This window comes from Stylophora pistillata, chromosome 3, assembly GCF_964205215.1.
Source record: "Stylophora pistillata chromosome 3, jaStyPist1.2, whole genome shotgun sequence".
Taxonomy (NCBI): Eukaryota; Metazoa; Cnidaria; class Anthozoa; order Scleractinia; family Pocilloporidae; genus Stylophora; species Stylophora pistillata.
In genome coordinates, this window is record NC_142521.1 from 14,886,208 (window position 1) to 14,897,500 (window position 11,293).

At 38.3% G+C, this 11,293-nt stretch overlaps 1 protein-coding gene and 1 long non-coding RNA gene across 6 annotated transcripts in view; one reads left to right on the top strand and one right to left on the bottom strand.

The window, feature by feature from the left end:
* Positions 1-1,058: 1,058 nt before the first annotated feature.
* LOC111340167 (uncharacterized) overlaps positions 1,059-11,293 on the bottom strand; it is a 16,972-nt gene continuing 6,737 nt past the window's right edge. For 2 of the 3 annotated variants that reach the window (XM_088752294.1, XM_088752293.1), the window contains 4 exons: positions 4,660-4,743; positions 3,719-4,228; positions 3,234-3,351; positions 1,059-2,710 (listed from right to left, as the gene is read on the bottom strand). In XM_088752294.1, coding sequence (XP_088608420.1) covers positions 2,673-2,710; positions 3,234-3,351; positions 3,719-4,228; positions 4,660-4,743 — 750 coding nt within the window. In that variant the 3' untranslated portion in view covers positions 1,059-2,672. The remainder of the gene's footprint in view (positions 2,711-3,233; positions 3,352-3,718; positions 4,229-4,659; positions 4,744-11,293) is intronic. The other variant, XM_088752295.1, reaches the window with a different exon arrangement.
* Positions 5,556-10,102, top strand: LOC148734677 (uncharacterized). Of its 3 annotated transcripts, none has more exons than XR_015998465.1 (4): positions 5,556-5,691; positions 6,403-6,429; positions 7,011-9,665; positions 9,808-10,102. It is a non-coding gene; the product is annotated as an uncharacterized LOC148734677 (long non-coding RNA). The 3 variants fall into 3 exon arrangements; XR_015998464.1 differs by lacking the exon at positions 5,556-5,691 and adding an exon at positions 6,252-6,266; XR_015998463.1 differs by lacking the exons at positions 5,556-5,691; positions 6,403-6,429 and adding an exon at positions 6,252-6,266.

Genomic DNA, 11,293 nt, shown 5'->3' on the forward strand with positions numbered 1-11,293 from the left:
GAGATGATAGAAATTGATTAAATGAATACATAACAGGCCATTTTACAATGTTTTAAGACCAGGATTTTGCATTGTATCAAATAAGAGATTATCGGTAGGTACACATGCTAAAAGAAGAGATTCTGTTTGCATATATGTCTCTATTTTTCATGAATACGGCTGGACTAAATCCAAAGCTATTTTTAGTTGTTCACAGCTTCCTCTTTGAATGATCTTTAAGTGATGGAATAGTCAGGTGACCATACACTTTCGTCTCCAGGTCCCCTCGCAATAACGAGCTTGGTAGCCAGATCTCCATCGGCAAGAAAAAGGTGACACGTATGCCCATTTCCGAGATTTTTACAAATTTCAAATTTCAGGAGGCTTACATCATATTTGCCTTCGTGAACAATATTAATTAGCGTGAACTGGAGGACTAGTGAAATGATATTTGCATGAGGAAAATAGCTTCAGAAATAGTGAATTCACAATAGCCCTGAAGAGAAAATAAATTAACGATATCTTCAAATTTATTTTCATACTTTGACTTATACTTACCCTCTTCTCTCCCATCCGTAAGCGTGCGTGAGTGACTCCACGCGCGTGAATGAAGAATCGTGCGAGGGTTGCACTTTTTTACGCGCGATTAAGGTGGCTCATACCAGTTTCCTCGCGCGGGGAACAGGTCACTCTTGCATGACGAGCGCGAGAGAAACGTGCGAAAGAAGCGCGAGATTAAAAGATGAAAATTCAAAAAAAAGATGGCGGCGCGTGGAATTTTTTCTACTTTTGTGAGAAGTTTACCTAAGAGCTTGTATTTGATGTGTTGAGCGGCCACTGTGAATGCAGGAGATAGAAACTAAGATAACGAAGACGATTTTCGGAGAAGTAAAGGTTGCTTCACTTCACATTTAAAAGAAATATTCAACCGATATGAAATCTTGCGACGGCGAAAAAAGAAGAACTCAAGTGAAGGATAATCTACCTGAAGTGGAAGAAGACTTTGAAACTTCAAGGAAAATAATATGATATAGCCAGAAGTCATGTGTAGGATTTTTAAGATGAGCTCGGGAGGCAGCTGTCTTTGACGGCTGTTTAATGATTTTCTTAGCAGTAAACGTCTGTAAACATCAGATCGTAGGTGCTCGCGCGAGCACACGCAATTGTCAGCGGTAGCTAAAACAGATCATGAGCAAATGTCGATCTTATAGAATCCAGATCTTTAAATGCGCGAGAACGCGCGTGGAGATTGCTTAATTCACGAAAGTTAATGCATGAAAACAAGTCCGGTGACCCCTTCTTTTTATTGTTCCAATATGATAATAACGTCGAAAGGAATCATCAGGAAAAAAAAATAGAAAATTCTACGGAAGGAAATTTGCGATGTGTGAAAAGTGCCCTTTTTTCTAGATTTTCTGATATTCCGCTCCGTATAATTTTTTAAAAATCTTTGTGCATTTTCCTTTTCAAGTGCCAAAAGCAATCACTGAAAAAAAATCAGGGGGTCACCGGGTTAGTTTTCGAATTATTTAAGCCACAAGCTAAAAAATGCGTCTGAATAAGCCTATGAAAGCGTTGCCATGGAAACTGCTAGTGACGAAATGACACCTATTTTTGGATAACCAATTATTATATAATTCAACCCCGTAAAAGTGTTCAACTGGCCTTGATCAGCCTTTCCGTTGTATTCTTTCAAAGTTACAAACCATCAAAAAGATGAAAACCGGTACGAGCCACCTTAAGCCTTCAAACACGCCTCTTCATGACTGAATGGCTCTGCCCTTGCAACACCATCTACTCATCCTCAGTCTACGACCTTTTTTGGCGTAATTCGATGCTTATGGTAAATCGTGGTGATTGTGGAAGCTACGTCACACACTCAGAAGTTGTCCGTCTTGAAGAACTGAAATAGTTTTAAACGTTTTCATTTATTCTACGAGTTTGCCATGCGTATTTCGTGATCTGCCCCATGCATAGCAATCATGATTCCTTTTTTTCTTTTTATTCTCAATTTTCTGTTGCTCGTACTAGAATTGGTCCGCCAATGGCTTAACCGTCAGATTTCAAACTGATACAAAGACTGATTTTTCGTCCACAGGTTTTTCCAAAAAATTCACGTTATGAAAACTCATTAATATTTTACCGCCTGTTCGCTTTTCATTCCGCTAGTCTAGTAGTTCTTCTATAGACCTAGCCATCCTTAAGAGTCATGTTTTCATCCTTACAGTCTTCGTGCAAATTTAAGACTAAAACTTCAAGATGCGCAATGAAGATATGCAGTCACAATTGCATAAGCAACAATGTGTTCCTCCAATGTATGACAAAAATTTGATCATGATAACAAGACTTATCATGAAATCTGACGTACTAAAGATATTTCATCTTGTAAATGATTTTTTTTATGAAGTTGATAAAACTCCGGACTATTTTCTAGATTATTTTTCGCTTTTTCCAGAAATCCTCGTTGGAAGAGACTAGTCTACAGATTTCCAATACTTTTACTTGGAACACTGCTCTCTGTAAGTTCCTCCTTCTGGATAGAATAATGCAGTCTCCATGACTTTTCAACCACCACTTTGGGCAAACAGGGCCTGTGGATCGTCTTAGGGAAATAGGAAGGCTTCTCGCGTGTTCTTGGTGAATAAGAGACAGGCTGGTCTGTATTTTCATTTTTCCTTCACCTTGTTTTGTTCTTAAATTATAGCTCTAAATTGTTGTCCTTTATTTTGAACTGCAAAAGATAAAATAGTTTGCATTACTAACTGATGTAATGGCAATTCCTAATTTTAAAACATTTCACGCCTTGCAAAGACGAGGCTGAAAAAATGAAGTCGCGGAACTTAAAAGCAAGGGCAACTAATGGATATTTCTCTGGGCGCGTAGAGGGATGTCTCTCAGAAAAATTTACAACCATTCCGCAAAATTGGAGATGCTTAGCGATCAACCATTACTGATCGCCCAAGTCGGAGGGGGGGACACATGGGTTTTTAGCTGGAACGCAGGGGGATCAATCGTCTTCAGCAAAGTATAAAGGGTGTACTATAGAAAATTGACTGCCAATTAAATGCTAATAATGGGGTGATCATAACAATATTACAGAGCCTTATAGAAGGATCAGATAAATTTTCAAGTGACACGATTAAAATCCTACGACCCCTTCCCCTCCCCCCCCCGGCAATAAATGACGACCAGTCCCTAAAGTCCTCCCTCCAAACCCTGTCTCTGCTGTCAAAAGCAAATATCGTGACCCTCACCGGTATAACTGGTCCGATAAAGGGGATATCCACATAAGGCGAACCACGTGCCACGGCCCATAGACCGAACCTTCTTAATTTTTCCTGGCGAGGGTGCCCTCGATTCTGCTCCGTGGAACTAAAGTGTAAACATTAGAAAGTATATTAACATGAAAAAGTATACAACGAGATTATTCATTGACTAACACCAAAGGTGAAGATTCTCATATATGTGAAACCAAGAACGCATAAGGATAGTCAAGATATGCCTGGATTCTATGTAAAAAAAATTGCAGTATATGAGTTCACTCTTTCAAAATTTATGGATCTTTATGTTAAATGTAACACCTAATAGCACTTATCGTCTGATTCTGAATGCCTGAAATGGTATACGATTGAACTATGCAAATATTTCTAATCAAGGATCCCTTTTCAGTTTAAGGATGAAAACGACTTTTTGCTCAAACGAGAAAAACAAACCAGCAACATGTAATTGTTTTACATACCGTGGAGAACATCCACTTCTTCATTTTTTCCAACTGCTCAACATGTCTATCTCTTACTCTTTGGTCTGCCAACAGGTTTTGAAGCATTTCACACTCATCCTTTGTCATGTACATTTCTGCCAATCGTAGGCCGGCAATACAAGCTTTCAAATCCCAATGCACGGCTTTTAAGCTGTTATACATGAAGTAGTAAAACTTTCTCTTGACAAATAGGTCGCATTTACAAGCTTGGCTTGTCATGCCTGTTACGATGGTGTACAGTTCCTCCAATATTTTACTATGTCTGCTGATGAGCTCCAACTTTTTCCGCACAGTGTAGGTTTCTCCTTCCAATTTGTGCATTTCCAAACTAGAAGTTATGCTTGAAAGAATTTTTTGCATAAAGTCTATCCTCTGAGAGAATTCTATTTTGCTGGTAGGATATTCGACTTCGAAAGTGCTTTTGGTTACGGTTTGTTTGGGTGTTTGTCTGGTAATCTGACCAATGGCATTAATGTAGTCTTTAATCTCCTGGGGAACAGTTAAATTCATAAACATTGAAGTTAAACATGCGTAGGATGTTCCAGGAAAATGTTCAGACAGCCGCTAGCAGCTAATTTTTAAAGAAGCTTAATCAAGTAATTCTCCTAACGATAGGCTTCTCCACAAAAAAATGAAAGACAATATTGATGAGCTTACAACCAATATTTGCACAACTAACTGACCTAGCTTAGTCAACTTATTATTAGGCTCATTTTGATAACCTAAAGTAAATCGAAATTTTGAAGATAAGTGATTGAGACATTTAAAATATAAATGTACAAATAAAATACACAATGAGTAGTGCTTGTCTCAACCTATAACGAACTGTTTCAGACGGTGATGGCATGATAAGGAATTCATCAGTAACACATTGCACAGTTATCATGTAGAAAACCTTTTTTCTCCAAATTAATAGTTACCTTTAAGGAGGTAAAAAACTCTTTTGTATTAGTCTCCCACACAAAGAACGTTGACCTTCCAGTTCTATCATTGCCTAAGATAATCTGAGTCAGATGGGGAAAAAAAAGATACGTTTACATTTAAGGTCCACTTAAACCCCAAAATTTTTTTTTCGCTTAACGAAATAAGCGTATTTTTTGGAGTATTTCTGTGCAAAAATTTCTCATGACGAGCTTTGCTCAAGAAAAAAATTCTCAGCAGGCATCGTAAACTGATGCCGAGGTTTGGGGAAGAAGGCGTTGGGTGGCTGTCATCACATTAATTACACCACAATGTAATTATACAGATTAGCGCCCACGAGTCCACGAGAGATACGCGATTGCGTGCGAGTTAACGCGGGGTCATCTGTTGGCGATGAAAATCAAAATCATGAAATGAAATGAAGTTTGTTGTGCGTGTAATGGTCGTAAAATACTGCGTTTTCTCTGTTTCTGCCTGTTTCCTTATAACGACATTTTTAATCACGTAGTCTTTCAAAGATCCTTCCTTTTCACAGAAGAGGCAATACCGGCGAGGCGCCGTATTCGAAAAGCCTCTCTTTCGATTATTTAGGTATGATTCTTTCGCTTGGTTTGCCATAAAACAGTAAAAAAAGATATCGCAATTTTCATGTGCCGTACGACCTGAATAACAACCGTATCGAATTTCCAGTATTGCGTTACTTGGTGGATCGATCAGTGTTCACGCTTTGCGATCGTAGTACACGATGTTATTGTTTTGGAACAAAACCTGTGGCGGTCGCACGACTTGGCCTCGTATCCTGGTTAAATTCTTACCAATATTGTAATATTAAACCTCGACGAGATTTTTCATGTCGAAATGTCGAAAAGCATCATGTTTTCGATTTCGAAACCATTCGAAATGAAGTCATAGAGGCAGTCGGATTTTCGACGTGCGGCTTTCCACCGGCTAACTTAACCACGCAGAGTCTTTGCAGGATTACAAGTGCCACACTTGACCCTTGCAAGCATTGGTATCTACTTTTGAAAGAGGTATGTGACGTTCCTTTGCGTAAATATTTCATATGCGATGTATTTAAGATATTTCCCGACGAAATCCAAAGTGTGGCGACACGGGAACTTCAGCCGGCCAACTCATCGTTCGGAGTAGTGGGGTTAGCCAGGATTCCCGACCTCGTTCACGTTGTGTTCACGTTCTGTCTAATAGCTGGTCTATCTTCTTCGTAATAAACAATCCCCGACGAACTTATTAAATCTGCGGGATTTATGACTATCGTAAATCTGGTGAACTCCGCCACGCTAGACTTTGAGCCCGAAGGCGCGAAAAATTTATCTTTTGGCGCCAAACTCAGTCACGACTCCGAAGAGCTCGCTTCCTAACTTACCGAAAGATCAGCTAGAGTAAATTCCCTTGGAGTGGAACTGAAGAAGCTTCGAACACAGATTTCTCATCTGGAATCAGCATGGAGTCAATTTTACAGACCCTTTTTTCCACCTCAATATTCGTACCTTGTCATGGTGAGGTGTCTTGAGTGCCTCAATGACCAATTGCAATACAATGCCTTTAAAGAATTCAGCTTCAGTTGGTGGGCTGTATTTTCTGCAAGGTAGAGGCCAGACTAACACGGACTTTGTCGTTGTAGTTATTGTTATGATTATTATAATTATCATTATTATTACTGATTTTGTTATTGTTATCATTATCTTCATGATTGTGATTGAATCATTTTCAAAATGAAATAGGCTGCTCAATGAGGATGGCATGCTGAGGCAAGTAGATTTTCATTTATTTACCCCCCCTCCCCCCAAGGAGAAATTCAAGTGTTTCTGATAGTTTTTCTCTTCAATAGATTGTTAGAATGCAGAAGATTTTCTAAGACACATTGTACAGAGGACTTGTCTTAAGTAGTTGTTTTCTGATTCAAAACCACCTGCCTAGTTCTGTTTCTCTTGGGTAGTTAGTCCATGGACTGTTGTTATCTGATGGCAGAACTAACAGGTGGATCTGTTTCTCTTGGGTAGTCAGTCCATTATGGGCTGTTGTTATCTGATGGCAGAACCACCAATCTGTTCTGTTTCTCTTGGGTAGTCAGTCTATGGACTGTTGTTATCTGATGGCAGAACCAGTCCCTATTTTTTTCAGCACTATACAGTCAGTCTTTTATGGACAGTTATTTTTATCTGATGGCAGTTTTAGCTTGCTCTTTTTGTTTTGAAAAATGTGTTGCTTATGCTGTTTGTCACGTATCATCTGTTATTAGTCGGAGGCACTTTGGTCAATCAATGCTATCATTGTCTTCATTATTATTATAATTGTTAATTCAGCTGCTACTCTTCTCTCTTTGCCACAGGGCCCACTACAGACAGCACTAGCTTAATGAAGTCCCAAAACCTTTCACAATGAGCCAACTCAAGAATTGCAGTCCTGAACAGTTTTTGGGGTTTTCCTGGCTTTTCTTGAGATTATTTTGTCTCAGTTTCATTTACTTCAATCACTTATTCAGCTAGACTAACAATAACACCATTTAGTTCATAGATAAACATTGAAATAATCATAATAGTAATATAAATGATAATAATAATGATTTGTTATTGTTATCATTATCATTATCTTTATGATTGTGATCATCATTTTCAAATTGAAATAGGCTGCTCAGTGAGGATGGCATGCTGAGGCAAGTAGATTTTCATTTAATTCCTCCCCCCTCCCCCCAAATAGAAATTCAAGTGTTTCTGATAGTTTGTCTCTTCAATAGATTGTTAGAATGCAGAAGATTTTCTGAGACACATTGTACAGAGGTCTTAAATAGTTGTTTTCTGATTCAAAACCACCTGCCTAGTTCTGTTTCTATTGGGTAGTTAGTCCATGGACTGTTGTTATCTGATGGCAGAACTAACAGGTGGATCTGTTTCTCTTGGGTAGTCAGTCCATTATGGGCTGTTGTTATCTGATGGCAGAACCACCGATCTGTTCTGTTTCTCTTGGGTGGTCAGTCTATGGACTGTTGTTATCTGATGGCAGAACCAGTCCCTATTTTTTTTTTCAGCTCTATGCTGTCAGTCTTTTATGGACAGTTATTTTTATCTGATGGCAATTTTAGCTTGCTCTTTTTGTTTTGAAAAGTGTGTTGCTTATGCTGTTTGTCATGTATCATCTGTTATTAGTCATAGGGTGACTTTGGTCAATCAATGCTATCATTGTCCTTAGTATTATTATTATTAATTCAGCTGCTACTCTTCTCTCTTTGACACAGGGCCCACTACAGACAGCACTAGCTTAATGAAGTCCCAAAACCTTTCACAATGAGCCAACTCAAGAATTGCAGTCCTGAACAGTTTTTGGGGTTTTTCTGTCTTTTCTTAATTTGTTTTTGCCCCAGTTTCAATCACTTGGACACTCATTCAGCTAGACTAACAATAACACTATTTTGTTCATAGATAAACATTGAAATAATCATAATAGTAATATGAATGATAATAATAATGATTAGATTAATGGAAATAATCATAGGAATTATAACCATCAGGATAATGAACATTATTTCTCTAACTATTGTAAATATTTTTATCATTATTATTATTATTATTATCATTATTATTGTTATCATTGTTATTATTATTATTATCATTATTATCATTATTATTGTTATCAATGTTATTACTATTTCCATCATGAATTATTAGAGATGCTTGGAAAAAAATGATCTATAGTTCCCTCCAACTCATTATTCTTTCAGTTAAGTGAATTAAGACTTTGTGAACAGTTACTGCTTTATTCTGTCATTCCTGATGACCATAGAAATGGTGAAAGTCCACAGATATTATCCCTCTAAGAGTTTCTCCAGGTGTTTTTTTTTCCTCTGAATTTGGTTACAACAGAATGAAGGGCATCAGAGTATAGTGCGCCCAGCTAGACATGAATTGCATTAATATTACAGGGTCATTTTGCTGTATTCAGGGTTTAATCTTAGCCTTCTACAGACAAGTTTGTTCCTCTAAATGCAAAACACATTTTATCGTTTTTTAAAACAAACTTACAAAAACTGCCAAGAACAGCTACTAAATTTATGGAAACATGACGAACAAGTCAACTAGACTGTGTACTACACATCATTGCAATCAAAGTATCACTTTAGGAACATAAAATCGCAAGGTCAGTTTCCCATTTTTAGTGCCTGAGAAATGATCAGGCCACCAGATTACTTCAAATTCTCTGGTTGCTCGTCCATCTCAATTTCCAACAACCATTTTAGTTTACTGGGTGAGAATCGTGCTTGATTTCTTGCCCCATGCTCTTTAATTGGCCGCCTGTAAAGCTTGTTGAGAGTTTAACAGCTACTACTTGCAGCAACCTCCATATTCCCCCGATAGCCTTTCTTCACTCTAATGGTACAGAACTTTGATGACTCAGACCAGAAATAACATCATTCACTCTACCATCTCTGTAATAAAAAACTTTGGATTTTTCTCTCCATACAGGGGGCCGCAAATGTATTTTTACCCTCGCACGTTTATAAAAGCATTCGGCATGCCTGCTAACAAAGCTTGGATGTATGTTTCAGGAACTTAGTATCTTTCAACTCGACACCATTTGCCTGAAACCAAAATAATAATTACGAAAGTTAAGAGATTATTTACTTCTGGAGTGAAATGTACTAAATGATTTGCCCTTTCAAACATAAACCTGAGTTATCAGGTTTTGTCAATCACAAAATTACACGCCGGGTTATTAGTATTCCTTGGGGACCTTCCTATATTATCATAAATATCTAAGACAAGCAGGTCATTTAGCTAGGTAATCTATGTTAAAAACCGCGCTGTACAACACTTAGAATTATTTTCCTCACTCATTTTTCTCACACTGCAACTTCGCGTACTACGCAATAATTACTACGCAGTCATATCTGGTGTCCAATTGGGAGAGATTATTTTTGTTTTAGAGGTGAATTGCGATTTCTTGTATGTCCCCTATTTCGTCGAAGAAAAGCTCGAACAAATACTGAAAGGTTCTGTCCTGGTGTACCGGTTCACAAGAGAATTACCATTGTTCTTTCTTTGTTTAGGAGTCACTGGTGAGCTGTTGTGCATTGTTCGGTCTTTTGTAACGGCTCTTGTGAACCGGTACACGAGGACAGAACCTACTGAAAGTAATGAGTAAGTCACTATGAACAACTAGTGCAAAGTGACAGCACTATCGAGCCAAACTGAGAACTGTTCTTTAATGATTTTTAACATGAACCACCAATTCTTACTATTTTTAATTTCTGCGTTTTAATAGACTTTGACATGTTCTTGAGAAGATATTAAATCGGTTAGCGCTGTTGTTCCCTTCAAAATTATTTTGGTGGAAGCGCCTCAGAAGACACTGGTTTAACTAAAACCATGTTGGGCGACGTTATATTTTGACTGCACAACCCGCAATTAAATTTAATTTTAACAGCTATTCGAGTGTGTGAAGAACGGTAAAGAGCAAAATTACATACCATCGGCCTTTCGATGCACGGACGAATTAAAACTTTTTACAATTCCACTTATCCATTGCTTGTAACTGATAGACCTTGTCCTTATTCTTGCGGGAGGCCGTACGATCTGTTGTCCATTGTAGAACTTGGCAAACTTAGCGCACTTCTTCGAGCGCAACAATGTGATCTTTCGATTCTCTATCTCACTAGCGCAGTTGTGTTGAACATGGACGAATAATACATCGCAGCGTGTCTTGTAGATAGCTAGAGATGCCATGCATGTTTAGGATAAGCGCTGAATATGGACGAGCGTTAAAGCCGCCACTGAAAAAGCACAATCGACCGTTTTTCATTGTAAGGACCAGGTCTTTCACACAGCTGTCAGAATTAAAGAGAGGAAGAACGTCGATCTCGCTCACCTAAGTAGCGAAGTACACCACGAGCGGCGACGATGATCAAACACCTGGAAGATCAGCGTGGTGTCCCTGTACTCTTTGGTATCATAACCAAGAGCGAGCCCTTTCGACTTCTCACTAAGTTTTACGGTTTATAAAACAAAGGCCCCGCTCTACACAAAGCCTTAAAGAATGAAACACTAGAAAAGCTTACTTAGCTTGGAATTATAAAAATTTCCTTTCTTAAAAATCGAAGATTTTCATGGTTTCGTAACTTCGTATTTTTCCAAATTTCCTCTTTTACATGTTATGCCGTTTTGCATTTTCTTCAACGTATAATTTAGTTCAGCGTCGATCATTTATCATCCTTAGAAGAAAATATTCTGATCTTTACGTTTAACTATAAAATTGCTTTGGCTTACATTGTGCGCATAAAAGGAGCGTTAAATTAAACATGAGTTGATTCCACGCGAGGGTTTTACCTGGAAAAATGCCTGCACACGAGAGACACCGACATTACCGCGTGTCCCTTTCTGGAAAACATTCGTGTTATGACAAGAAAGGTCAGCTTAAGGGTTTTGGGTTACCCAAACTATGCAATTTTGACGCCGAAAAGTGCCAAAAAGTAATTACAGAAACTTCATCCGCAACACCTTGAACGTGCTGTGGGCGCGAACTGAGATCTTCTCTTACAGTTAATAATTGCCAGGCGGAACTCAGATCCGGCTAAGCCTAATTTGCATAAATTTTTTTGGTGGGCAAAGCTCGTCATGATTT